The sequence below is a fragment of the Trachypithecus francoisi genome, unplaced genomic scaffold, assembly GCF_009764315.1.
Source record: "Trachypithecus francoisi isolate TF-2019V2 unplaced genomic scaffold, Tfra_2.0 Lachesis_group5, whole genome shotgun sequence".
In the NCBI taxonomy this organism is placed as follows: Eukaryota; Metazoa; Chordata; class Mammalia; order Primates; family Cercopithecidae; genus Trachypithecus; species Trachypithecus francoisi.
This window is the reverse complement of record NW_022681470.1, coordinates 82,538,039-82,552,672: the sequence shown is the minus strand read 5'-3', so window position 1 is coordinate 82,552,672 and position 14,634 is coordinate 82,538,039. Positions and strand designations below refer to the sequence as shown.

General features: G+C 40.5%; 1 protein-coding gene across 1 annotated transcript in view; it reads right to left on the bottom strand.

Moving 5' to 3' along the window:
* The window catches only part of DNAH14 (dynein axonemal heavy chain 14), a 604,313-nt gene that overhangs the window by 323,484 nt on the left and 266,195 nt on the right, over positions 1-14,634 (bottom strand). Inside the window, exon 37 of the mRNA XM_033199195.1 lies at positions 4,640-4,774. Within this exon, the coding sequence (XP_033055086.1) occupies positions 4,640-4,774 (135 nt within the window). The remainder of the gene's footprint in view (positions 1-4,639; positions 4,775-14,634) is intronic.

The window sequence follows — 14,634 nt, the reverse complement described above, 5'->3', positions numbered from 1 at the left end:
CATTTGTTTGTGTCCTCTTTTATTTCACTGAGCAGTGGTTTGTAGTTCTCCTTGAAGAGGTCCTTGACATCCCTTGTAAGTTGGATTCCTAGGTATTTGATTTTCTTTGAAGCAATTGTGAATGGAAGTTCATTCCTGATTTGGTTCTCTGTTTGACTGTTACTTGTTTATAAGAATGCTTGTGATTTTTGCACATTAATTTTGTATCCCGAGACTTTGCTGAAGTTGCTTATCAGCTTAAGGAGATTTTGAGCTGAGACAATGGGGTTTTCTAAATATACAATAATGGCATCTGCAAACAGGGATAGTTTAACTTCTTCTTTTCCTAACTGAACACCCTTGATTTCTTTCTCTTGCCTGATTGCCCTAGCCAGAACTTCCAACACTATGTTGAATAGGAGTGGTGAGAGAGGACATCCCTGTCTTGTGTCAGTTTTGAAAGGGAATTTTTCCAGTTTTTGCCCATTCAGTATGATATTGGCTGTGGATATGTCATAAATAGCTCTTATTATTTTGAGATACGTTCCATCAACACCGAATTCATTGAGCATTTTTAGCATGAAGGGCTGTTGAATTTTGTCAAAGGCCTTTTCTGCATCTATTGATATAATCATGTGGTTTTTGTCTTTGGTTCTGTTTATATGCTGGATTACGTTTATTGATTTGCAAATGTTGAACCAGCCTTGTATCCCAGGGATGAAGCCCACTTGATCATGGTGGATAAGCTTTTTGATGTGCTGCTGGATCAGGTTTGCCAGTATTTTATTGAAGATTTTTGCACGATGTTCATCAGGGATATTGGTCTAAAATTCCCTTTTTTTGTTACGTCTCTGCCAGGCTTTGGTATCAGGATGAATTTGGCTTCATAAAATAAATTAGGGAGGATTCCCTCTTTTTCTATTGATTGGAATAGTTTCAGAAGGAATGGTACCAGCTCCTCCTTGTACCTCTAGTAGAATTCAGCTGTGAATCCATCTGGTCCTGGACTTTTTTTGGTTGCCTCAAATTCAGAGCCTGCTATTGGTCTATTCAGGGATTCAACTTCTTCCTGGTTTAGTCTTGGGAGAGTGTAAGTGTGCAGGAAATTATCCATTTCTTCTAGATTTTCTAGTTGATTTGCATATGGGTGTTTATAGTTTTCTCTGATGGTAGTTTGTATTTCTGTGGGGTCGGTGGTGATATCCCCTTTATCATTTTTTATTGCATCTGTTTGTTTCTTCTCTCTTTTCTTCTTTATTAATCTTGCTAGTGGTCTATCAATTTTGTTGATCTTTTCAAAAAACCAACTCCTGGATTCATTGATTTTTTGCAGGTTTTTTTGTGTCTCTATCACCTTCAGTTCTGCTCTGATCTTAGTTATTTCTTGCCTTCTGCTAGCTTTTGAATGTGTTTGCTCTTGCTTCTCTAGTTCTTTTAATTGTGATGTTAGAGTGTCAATTTTAGATCTTTCCAGCTTTCTGTTATGGGCATTTAGTGCTATAAATTTCCCTCTACACACTGCTTTATATGTGTCCCAGAGATTCTGGTATGTTGTATCCTTGTTCTCATTGGTCTCAAAGAACATCTTTATTTCTGCCTTCATTTGATTATGTACCAGTAGTCATTCAGGAGCAGGTTATTCAGTTTCCACGTAGTTGAGCGGTTTTGATTGAGAGTCTTAGTCCCGAGTTCTAGTTTGATTGCACTGTGGTCTGTAAGACAGTTTGTTATAAGTTCTGTTCTTTTACATTTGCTGAGGAGTTGTTTACTACCAATTATGTGGTCAATTTTGGAATAAGTGCGATGTGGTGCTGAGAGGAATGTATATTCTGTTGACTTGGGATGGAGAGTTCTCTAGATTTCTATTAGGTCTGCTTGCTGCAGAGATGAGTTCAATTCCTAGATATCCTTGTTAACTTTCTGTCTCGTTGCTTTGTCTAAAGTTGACAGTGGGGTGTTGAAGTCTCCCATTATTATTATTTGGGAGTCTAAGTCTCTTTGTAAGTCTCTAAGGACTTGCTTTATGAATCTGGGTGCTTCTGTATTGGGTGCATATATATTTAGGATAGTTAGCTCTTCCTGTTGAGTTGATCCCTTTACCATTATGTAATGACCTTCTTTGTCTCTTTTGATCTTTGATGGTTTAAAGTCTGTTTTATCAGAGACTAGGATTGCAACCCCTGCTTTTTTTTGTTCTCCATTTGCTTGGTAGATCTTCCTCCATCCCTTTATTTTAAGCCTATGTATGTCTCTGCATGTGAGATGGGTCTCCTGAATACAGCAGACTGATGGGTCTTGACTCTTTATCCAGTTTGCCAGTCTGTGTCTTTTAATTGGAGCATTTAGTCCATTTACATTTAAGGTTCATATTGTTATGTGTGAACTTGATCCTGCCATTATGACATTAACTGGTTATTTTGCTCATTAGATGATGTAGTTTTCTCCTAGCCTCGATGGTCTTTACATTTTGGCAAGTTTTTGCAATGGCTGGTACCGGTTGTTCCTTTCTATGTTTAGGGCTTCCTTCAGGGTCTCTTGTAAGGCAGGCCTGGTGGTGACAAAATCTCTAAGCATTTGCTTATCTGTAAAGGATTTTATTTCTCCTTTACTTATGAAACTTAGTTTGGCTGGATATGAACTTCTTGGTTGAAAATTCTTTTCTTTAAGAATGTTGAATATTGGCCCCCACTCTCTTCTGGCTTGGAGAGTTTCTGCCGAGAGATCTGCTGTTAGTCTGCTGGGCTTCCCTTTGTGGGTAACCCGACCTTTCTCTCTGGCTGCCCTTAAGATTTTTTCCCTCATTTCAACTTTGGTGAATCTGATAATTAAGTGTCTTGGAGTTGCTCTTCTCGAGGAGTATCTTTGTGGGGTCGTCTGTATTTCCTGAATTTGAATGTTGGCCTGCCCTACTAGGTTGGGGAAGTTCTCCTGGATGATATCCTGAAGAGTGTTTTCCAACTTGGTTCCATTTTCCCCCTCACTTTCAGGCACCCCAATCAGACGTAGATTCGGTCTTTTTACATAATCCGATACTTCTTGCAGGCTTTGTTCATTTCTTTTTCTTCTTTTTTCTTTAGACTTCTCTTCTCGCTTCATTTCATTCATTTGATCCTCAATCGCTGATACTCTTTCTTCCAGTTGATCCAGTCGGTTACTGAAGCTTGTGCATTTGTCATGTATTTCTCGTGTCATGGTTTTCATCTCTGTCAGTTCGTTTATGGCCTTCTCTGCATTAATTATTCTAGTTATCAATTCTTCCACTCTTTTTTCAAGATTTTGTTTATTTGCGCTGCGTACATAATTCCTCCTTTAGCTCTGAGAAATTTCATGGACTGAAGCTTTCTCTCATCTTGTCAAAGTCATTCTCCATCCAGCTTTGATCTGTTGCTGGCGATGAGCTGCCTTCCTTTGGAGGGGGAGATGCACTCTTATTTTTTGAATTTCCAGCTTTTCTGCCCTGCTTTTTCCCCATCTTTGTGGTTTTCTCTGCCTCTGGTCTTTGATGATGATGACGTACTGATGGGGTTTTGCTGTGGGTGTCCTTCCTGTTTGATAGTTTTCCTTCTGACAGTCAGGACCCTCAGCTGTAGGTCTGTTGGAGATTGCTTTAGGTCCACTCCAGACCCTGTTTGCCTGGGTGTCAGCAGCAGAGGCTGCAGAAGATAGAATATTGCTGAACAGCAAGTGTACCTGTCTGGTTCTTGCTTTGGAAGTTTCCTCTCAGGGGTGTACTCCATCGTGTGAGGTGTGGGGTGTCGGTCTGCCCCTAGTGGGGGATGTCTCCCAGTTAGGCTACTCAGGGATCAGGGACCCACTGGAGCAGGCAGTCTGTCCGTTCTCAGATCTCAACCTCCCTATTGAGAGATCCACTGCTCTCTTCAAAGCTGTCAGACAGAGTTGTTTGAGTCTGCAGAGGTTTCTGCTGCTTTTTTCTTGTTGTTGTTGTTGTTGTTTAGCTGTGCCCTGTCTCCAGAGGTGGAGTCTACAGAGGTAGGCAGGCCTCTTTGAGCTGCTGCGAGCTCCACCCAGTTCAAGCTTCCCAGCGGCTTTGTTTACATACTTAAAATGGTGGGTGCCCATCGCCCAGCCTTGCTGCTGCCTTGCAGTTAGATGGCAGACTGCTGTGCTAACACTGAGGGAGGCTCCTTGGACGTGGGACCCTCCCACCAGGTGTGGGACATAATCTCCTGGTGTGCCCGTTTGCTAAGACCCTTGGTAAAGCGCAGTATTGGGGTGGGAGTTACCCGATTTTCCAGGTGTTTTGTGTCTCAGTTCCTCTGGCTAGGAAAAGGGATTCCCTTCCCCCTTGCATTTCCCAGGTGAGGGGATGCCTTTGCCCTGCTTCAGCTCTCGCTGGTCGGGCTGCAGCAGCTGACCAGCAGCGATTGTCCGGCACTCCCTATTGAGATGTACCCAGTACCTCAGTTGAAAATGCAGAAATCACCTGTCTTCTGTGGCGCTTGCGCTGGGAGCTGGAGACTGGAGCTGTTCCTATTCGGCCATCTTGCTCCACCCCCACTATGATTCTTAACTACAAAATTCCTAGCAATAAGTTTAATAAGTAATGAAAATACCAATATAAAGAGAAGATAAAATATTAATTAAAGGTAAAATAAGATATGAACAAATACAGAAACATTTTATTTAACAGAACATTTACCTTTGAAGCAGATTTTCTTTCTGCAACTGATAAGAAGTCTGCAACTGGTAATAGTGTTAATGCTTTTTCCAAAATTCTTCTGACTGTTGTCTTTCCTCCACCTGTTGGGCCCACTAACATCACACCAACACAAACCTAAAACAAAATTTACAGATTTATTCATTCATTAATGATTTTAAGTTTATTTACAAATATATCTCTACATCCAATGACTATATTATTTTTTTGTGGCTATAATAAATGAATTTATATTCTTTATTTGGCTCTTGGCATGAATGTTATTTGTGTATAGAAATGCTACTGATTTTTTTTACATTGATTTTGTGTCCTGAAACTTTGCTGAAGTTGTTCACCAGATTTAGGAGTCTCTTGGCTATGTTTATTTTTATTTTATTTTAATAATAGGTACAGAGTCATACCATCAGTGAAGAGGCATAATTTAACTTCCTCTTTTCCTATTTGGGTGTTTTTTATTTCTTTCTTTTATCTGGTTGTTCTGCCTAGGACTTCCCGTACTGTGTTGCATAAGAGTGGTGTGAGTGGGCGTCCTTGTCGTATTCTAATTCTTAAGGGGAATGCTTTTAGTTTCCACCTATTCAATATGGCTCTTTTTTTATTTTTTTAAGGTACGTTCCTTTGATTCCTAGTTCGTTGAGAGTTTTTATCAAAAAGAGATGTTGGATTTTATCAAATGCTTTTTATGTGTCTAGTGAGACAATCACATGTTTTGCTTTTTTTTTTTTTTTTTATTTGAGAAAGAGTCTTGCTCTGTTGCCCAGGCTGGTATGCAGCGGTACAATCTGGGTTCACTGCAACCTCTGCCTTCCACGTTCAAGCGATTCTTATGCCTCAGCCTCCTGAGTATGTGGAACTACACGTGCGTGCCACCACAGCTGGCTAATTATTGTATTTTTAGTAGAGATGGGGTTTCCCCACGTTGGCCAGGTTAGTCTGGTTTTTAATTGTTTATGTGGTGAATCACATTCATTGATTTGCATATGTTGAACCAACTTTGCATCCCAGGAATCAAGGCTTCTTGATCATGGTGAATTCACGTTTTTTGATGTCCTGCTGGATTTAGTTTGCTAGTATTTTGTTGAGGATTTTTGCACCTATGTTCATCAAAGATATTGGTCTGTAGTTTTCTTTTGTCATTGTAATATTATACTGATTTTATATAATGACTTTGGGAGTAATCCCTACTCGATTTTTTATTTGAATAATTTCATTAAGATTGGTATTAGCTCTTCTTTGTACATCTGGTAGAATTTGACTGTGAATCTTTCTGGTCCAGGGCTTTTTTTGGTTAGTAGGTTTTTTGTTACTGACTCAATTTTGGAACGAATTGTTGACCTTTTCATGGTTTCAGCTTCTTCCTGAATGAATCTTGGGAGGTTGTTTGTTTCTAGGAATTCAATCACTTCCTCTAGATTTTCTATTTTGTGTAAATAGAAGTGTTCATAATAGTCTTTGAGGATCTTTTGTATTTCCTCAGGGTAGCTTATAACATCACTTTTGTTATTTCTGATTGTACTTACTTGGATCTTCCTATTTTTTTGTTAATCTAGCTAGTGGTCTATTGATCTTGTTTGTCCTTTCAAAAAACCAACTTTTGGTTTCATTGATCCTTTGTATAGATGTTTGGGTCTCAATCTCTCAATTTTCTTCAGTTCTGCTCTGATTTTAGTTATTTCTTTTCTTCTGCTAGCTTTGGTATTAGTTTGTTCTTGTTTTTATACTTCAATTGGATGCAATGCTAGATTGCTAATTTGAGATCTTTCTAACTTCTTAATGTAGGCATTCAGCGCTATAAACTTTCCTCTTAATACCTTTTTTGTCACATCCTAGAGCTGGTACCACACTACCCATGGCTTCTAGACCTTTGCAGCATTGGGGCTTGCCCAAGGCCTGCAGCCACCACTGCCTACCTGCCATTAATATTTATTCATTGTCCAAGGCCACTTTAGTTAGCCAGTAATGATGCTGGCCAGGACTTTGATCCATCCTACCAAGGCAGCTGATTCCCTTCTGGCCTAGATTGGGTCTAGAAATACTGTTCAGGAGTATCTGCCTTGAATCAGGGTCCACAAGGCTTTTCTGGTACTCTAATTTACAGTGGCAGAGCTGGTACTAGGTTCCAAGGCAAAGTCCCCTGCATCCTTTCCTCTCCTCCTAAGTGGAAAGAGTCTCCCTTCACACTGCACTGCCTGGAGCTGGGAAAAGAGTGACATGGGCTCTGCATAGCTGCTGCAGTTGATATCATGCAGGGCCACACCCAAAGCCCCCAGCCTCACAGATCAGCACAGCATTGACATCACCCAAGGACTGTTGTACTACGGCCTGCCTATGACAGAATTTTATTTGGGACCTGAGCCCACTTTAGTCAGCCAAGGGTGAATTGGGTCAGGACTTGAGTTTCTCCCACTGGGATGACAGATTCCTCTCTGGTCCACAGTGAGTCTAAATACTCTCTTCGTGGTCACCAGCCTGGAATCGGGGCCATGGTGTTATGCCTAGTGTTGTCTTTTATTGTGGCAGGGCCAGTACTAAATGCAAAGTCTCACACACTTTCCTCTCTCTCTCAAGTGGACAGAATCTTTCCCTGGGCTCTGTGCTGCCTGGGGTTGGGGTAGGGCTAGTGTAGGCAGTGTGAGACTGTTCTTTCTACTTTTTCCAATGTGTCTTTTCTGTTTTTATGGTAAAATTAGGTACTGTGATCTCTCACCTAATTATTTAGCTCTTGTGAAGGCATTTTCTTGTGTGGATAGTTGTTCAATTTGATGTTCTTTCAAGGGTATGATTCTTTGAAGGTTCTATTCCACCATCTTGCTGTACCTTATCCTCCCTAAAAGTTTTAGATATTCACATTTCCCATTTTTAAATTGTCTGGAATATTTTTTAAGATGCCAGTTGAGGATCTGTTTTTCCTCATGTGAATAATCATTTTTCCAAGACTCTTCCTTACTGGTTTGCTACTTGTATCATGTATGAAGTGTCCACATTTAATAAGGTTAATTTCTTAATTAATTTCTTTCTATTTTATTTTATGAGATGAAATCTCACCCTGTTGCCCAGGCTGGAGTGCAATGGTGCGATCTTGGTTCACTGCAACCTCTGCCTCCAGGGTTCAAGCGATTCTCCTACCTCAGCTCTCAGACAGCTGGGATTACAGGCATATGCTGTCATTCCTAGCTAATTCTTTTTGTATTCTTATTTTTTTAGTAGAGACAGGGTTTCACTATGTTGGCCAGGGTGGTCTCAAACTACTGACCTCAAGTGATCCACCTGCCTCGGCCTCCCAAAGTGCTGGGGTTTCAGGCATGTGCCACTACACCCAGCGATTTCTTCTATATTTTGTTCTTTTGGCTTATTTATCTGAATGACAGGACAAAATAGAAAATCGAGAAATAAAGCCACGTTATCCACAACCATTGATCTTCAACAAAACTGACAAAAATAAGCAGTGGGGAGAAGATGACTGTAAACTATGCATCTGACAAAGGTGTAGTATCCAAAATCTATAAGCAACTTAAAGAATTCAACAAGCAAATAAATAAATAAATAAATAAATAAATAACTCCATTAAAAAGTGGGCAAAGGAGATGAACAGACACTTCTCAAAAGAAGACATATAAGAGGCCAATAAACATATGAAAAAATGCTCATATCACTAATTATCAGAGAAAGGAAATCAAAACCACAATGAATTGGTTTCACGTCAATTAGAATGGCTGCTACTGGTACTAAAAAGCAAAATAAAAACATACGCTGGTGATGCTGTAGAGAAAAGGGCATACTTATACACTGTTGGTGGGAATGTAAATTAGTTCAGTCACTGTGGAAAGCAGTTTGGAGATGTCTCAAGGAATTAAAAATAGAACTACCATTTGCCCCAGCAATCTTATTACAGGGTATGTACCCAAAGAAAAATTAATCATTATACCAAAAAGGTATCTACATTCATATGTTCACTGCAGCACTATTCATAGTAGCAAAGACAGGAAATCAACCTAGGTGCCCATTAACAGTGGATTGGATCAAGAAAATGTCACAAATACACACCATAAAATACTATGCATCCATAAAAAAGAATGAAATCAGGTCCTTTGTAGCAACATGGATGCAGTTGGAGATTATTATCTTATACAAATTAGCACTCAAATGGAAAACCAAATATCACAAGTTCTCACTTATAAGTAACAGGTAAATGTTAAGTACACATGGGCAGAAAGTTGGTAACAACAGACATTAGGGACTCCAGAAGGAGGGAGGAAGGGAAGGGAGCAAGGGTTGAAAAAATTCCTATTGTGTACTATGTTCACTATCTGGATAATGGAATAAATAGAAGCCCAAACCTCAGCATCACACAATATAACCATGTAACAAACCTGTATATGTACCCTGTAGGTCTAGAATAAAAACTTAATTTAAAATAATGCATTAGAGGGTCTTAACAGCAGAACAGATCCATCAGAATAAACACTGAGCTCAAAGACAGGCTATTTGAAAGTATTCAGTGGTACAGTTTGAATATTTGTCACCTTCATAACTCATGTTGAAATTTGATGTCTGATGGAGATGGGGCCTAATGAGAAGTATTTAGGAATAGGAACAGCTCCAGTCTCCAACTCCCAGCGCGAGCGACACAGAAGACTGGTGATTTCTGCATTTTCAACTGAGGTACTGGGGTCATCTCACTGGGGAGTGCCGGACAATCAGTGCTGGTCAGCTGCTGCAGCCTGACCAGCAAGAGCTGAAGCAGGGCGAGGCATCGCCTCACCTGGGAAGTGCAAGGGGGAAGGGAATCCCTTTTCCTAGCCAGGGGAACTGAGACACACAACACCTTGAAAATCGGGAAACTCCCACTCCAATACTGCGCTTTAAGCAAACTGGCACACCAGGAGAATATATCCTACACCTGGTCGGGAGGGTCCCACACCCACGGAGCCTCCCTCATTGCTAACACAGCAGTCTGCGGTGATCTAAATGCAAGGCAGCAGCGAGGCTGGGGGAGGGGCGCCCGACATTGCTGAGGCTTAAGTAGGTAAGCAAAGCCACTGGGAAGCTCGAACTGGGTGGAGCTCACAGCAGCTCAAGGAAACCTGCCTGTCTTTGTAGACTGCACCTCTGGGAACAGGGCGCAGCTAAAAAAACAACAGGGGAAGCAGCAGAGGCCTATGCAGACGCGAACGACTCTGTCTGACAGCTTTGAAGAGAGCAGTGGATCTCCCAACACGGAGGTTGAGATCTGAGAACGGACAGACTGCCTGCTCAAGTGGGTCCCTGATCCCTGAGTAGCCTAAATGGGAGACATCCCCCTCTAGGGGCAGTCTGACCCCTCACGCCTCACAGGGTGGAGTATACCCCTGAGAGGAAGCTTCCAAAGTAAGAATCAGACAGGCACACTCGCTGTTGAGCAATATTCTATCTTCTGCAACCTCTGCTGCTGATACCAAGGCAAACAGGGTCTGGAGTGGATCTCAAGCAATCTCCAACAGACCTACAGCTGAGGGTCCTGACTGTCAGAAGGAAAACTATCAAACAGGAAGGACACCTATACCAAAACCCCATCAGTACGTCACCATCATCAAACACCAGAGACAGATAAAACCAGAAGATGGGGAAAAAGCAGGGTAGAAAAGCTGGAAATTCAAAAAATAAGAGCGCATCTCCCCCTGCAAAGGAGCGCAGCCCATCACCAGCAATGGATAAAAGCTAGTCAGAGAATGACTTTGACGAGATGAGAGAAGGCTTCAGTCCATCAAACTTCTCAGAGCTAAAGGAGGAATTACGTACCCAGCGCAAAGAAACTAAAAATCTTGAAAAAAGAGTGGAAGAACTGACAGCTAGACTAATTAATGCAAAGAAGGTCATAAGCGAAATGACAGAGATGAAAACCATGACACGAGAAATACGTGACAAATGCACAAGCTTCAGTAACCGACTCGATCAACTGGAAGAAAGAGTATCAGGAATTGAGGAACAAATGAATGATATGAAGCCAGAAGAGAAACCAAAAGAAAAAAGAAGAAAAAGAAATGAACAAAGCCTGAAAGAAGTATGGGATTATGTAAAAAGACCAAATCTACGTCTGATTGGGGTGCCTGAAAGTGAGGGGGAAAATGGAACCAAGTTGGAAAAACACTCTTCAGGATATCATCCAGGAGAACTTCCCCAACCTAGTAGGGCAGGCCAACATTCAAATTCAGGAAATACAGAGAACGCCACAAAGATACTCCTCCAGATGAGCAACTCCAAAACACATAATTGCCAGATTCACCAAAGTTGAAATGAAGGAAAAAATCTTAAGGGCAGCCAGAGAGAAAGGTCGGGTTACCAACAAAGGGAAGCCCAGCAGACTAACAGCAGATCTCTCGGCAGAAACTCTCCAAGCCAGAAGAGAGTGGGGGCCAATATTCAATGTTCTTAAAGAAAAGAATTTTCAACCCAGAATTTCATATCCAGCCAAACTAAGTTTCATAAGTGAAGGAGAAATAAAATCCTTTACAGATAAGCAAATGCTTAGAGATTTTGTCACCACCAGGCCTGCCTTACAAGAGACCCTGAAGGAAGCCCTAAACATAGAAAGGAACAACCGGTACCAGCCATTGCAAAAACATGCCAAAATGTAAAGACCATCGAGGCTAGGAAGAAACTGCATCAACTAACGAGCAAAATAACCAGTTAATGTCATAATGGCAGGATCAAGTTCACACATAACAATATGAACCTCAAATGTAAATGGACTAAATGGTCCAATTAAAAGACACAGACTGGCAAACTGGATAAAGAGTCAAGACCCATCAGTCTTTTGTATTCAGGAGACTCATCTCACCTGCAGAGACATACATAGGCTCAAAATAAAGGGATGGAGGAAGATCTACCAAGCAAATGGAGAACAAAAAAAAGCAGGGGTTGCAATCCTAGTCTCTGATAAAACAGACTTTAAACCATCAAAGATCAAAAGAGACAAAGAAGGTCATTACATAATGGTAAAGGGATCAATTCAACAGGAATAGCTAACTATCCTAAATATATATGCACCCAATACAGGAGCACCCAGAGTCATGAAGCAAGTCCTTAAAGACTTACAAAGAGACTTAGACTCCCATACAATAATAATGGGAGACTTCAACACTCCACTGTCAACATTAGACAGATCACTGAGACAGAAAATTAACAAGGATATCCAGGAATTGAACTCACCTCTGCACCAAGTGGACCTAATAGACATCTATAGAACTCTCCACCCCAAATCAACAGAATATACATTCTTCTCAGCACCACATCGCACTTATTCCAAAATTGACCACATAATTGGAAGTAAAGCACTCCTCAGAAAATGTACAAGAACAGAAATTATAACAACTGTCTCTCAGACCACAGTGCAATCAAACTAGAACTCAGGACTAAGAAACTCAATCAAAACCGCTCAACTACATGGAAACTGAACAACCTGCTCCTGAATGACTACTGGGTACATAATGAAATGAAAGCAGAAATAAAGATGTTCTTTGAAACCAATGAGAACAAAGATACAACATACCAGAATCTCTGGGACACATTTAAAGCAGTGTGTAGAGGGAAATTTATAGCACTAAAGGCCCACAAGAGAAAGCAGGAAAGACCTAAAATTGACACTCTAACATCACAACTAAAAGAACTAGAGACGCAAGAGCAAACACATTTAAAAGCTAGCAGAAGGCAAGAAATGACTAAGATCAGAGCAAAACTGAAGGAGATAGAGACACAAAAAAACCTGCAAAAAATCAATGAATCCAGGAGTTGGTTTTTTGAAAAGATCAACAAAATTGACAGATCGCTAGCAAGACTAATAAAGAAGAAAAGAGAGAGGAATCAAATAGACGCAATAAAAAATGATAAAGGGGATATCACCACTGACCCCACAGAAATACAAACACCATCAGAGAATACTATAAACACCTCTATGCAAATCAACTAGAAAATCTAGAAGAAATGGATAATTTCCTGGACATTTACACTCTTCCAAGACTAAACCAGGAAGAAGTTGAATCACTGAATAGACCAATAGCAGGCTTTGAAATTGAGGCAACAATCAATAGCCTACCCACCAAAAAAAGTCCAGGACCAGATGGATTCACAGCTGAATTCTACCAGAGGTACAAGGAGGAGCTGGTACCATTCCTTCTGAAACTATTCCAATCAATAGAAAAAGAGGGAATCCTCCCTAACTCATTTTATGAGGCCAACATCACCCTGATACCAAAGCCTGGCAGAGACACACAAAAAAAGAGAATTTTAGACCAATATCCCTGATGAACATCGATGCAAAAATCCTCAATAAAATACAGGCAAACTGAATCCAGCAGCACATCAAAAACCTTATCTACCATGATCAAGTGGGCTTCATCCCTGGGATGCAAGGCTGGTTCAACATTCACAAATCAATAAACGTAATCCAGCATATAAACAGAACCAAAGACAAGAACCCCATGATTATCTCAATAGATGCAGAAAAGGCTTTTGACAAAATTCAACAGCCCTTCATGCTAAAAACGCTCAATAAATTCGGTATTAAAGGAACGTATCTCAAAATAATAAGAGCTATTTATGACAAACCCACAGCTAATATCATACTGAATGGGCAAAAACTAGAAAAATTCCCTTTGAAAACTGGCACAAGACAGGGATGCCCTCTCTCACCACTCCTATTCAACATAGTGTTGGAAGTTCTGGCTAGGGCAATCAGGCAAGAGAAAGAAATCAAGGGTATTCAGTTAGTAAAAGAAGAAGTTAAATTGTCGCTGTTTGCAGATGACATGATTGTATATTTAGAAAACTCCATTGTCTCAGCACAGAATCTCCTTAAGCTGATAAGCAACTTCAGCAAAGTCTCAGGATACAAAATCAATGTGCAAAAATCACAAGCATTCTTATACACCAGTAACACACAAACAGAGAGCCAAATCAGGAATGAACTTCCATTCACAATTGCTTCAAAGAGAATCAAATACCTAGGAATCCAACTTACAAGGGATGTCAAGGACCTCTTCAAGGAGAACTACAAACCACTGCTCAGTGAAATAAAAGAGGACACAAACAAATGGAAGAACATTCCATGCTCATGGATAGGAAGAATCAATATCATGACAATGGCCAAACTGCCCAAGGTTATTTATATATTCAATGCCATCCCCATCAAGCTGCCAATGACTTTCTTCAGAGAATTGGAAAAAACTGCTTTAAAGTTCATATGGAACCAAAAAAGAGCCCGCATTGCCAAGACAATCCTAAGTCAAAAGGACAAAGCTGGAGGCGTCACGCTACCTGACTTCAAACTATACTACAAGGCTACCGTAACCAAAACAGCATGGTTCTGGTACCAAAACAGACATATAGACCAATGGAACAGAACAGAGTCCTTAGAAATAATACCACACATCTACAGCCATCTGATCTTTGACAAGCCTGAGAGAAACAAGAAATGGGGAAAGGATTCCCTATTCAATAAATGGTGCTGGGAAAATTGGCTAGCCATAAGTAGAAAGCTGAAACTGGATCCTTTCCTTATTCCTTATACAAAGATTAATTCAAGATGGATTAGAGACTTAAATGTGAGACCTAATACCATAAAAACCCTAGAAGAAAATCTAGGTAGTACCATTCAGGACATAGGCATGGGCAAGGACTTCATGTCTAAAACACCAAAAGCAACGGCAGCAAAAGCCAAAATTGACAAATGGGATATGATTAAACTAAAGAGCTTCTGCACAGCAAAAGAAACTACCATCAGAGTGAACGGGCAACCTACAGAATGGGAGAAAATTTTTGCAATCTACTCATCTGACAAAGGGCTAATATCCAGAATCTACAAAGAACTCAAACAAATATACAAGAAAAAAAAAAACCCCATCAAAAAGTGGGCAAAGGATATGAACAGACATTTCTCAAAAGAAGACATTCATACAGCCAACAGACACATGAAAAAACGCTCATCATCACTCGCCATCAGA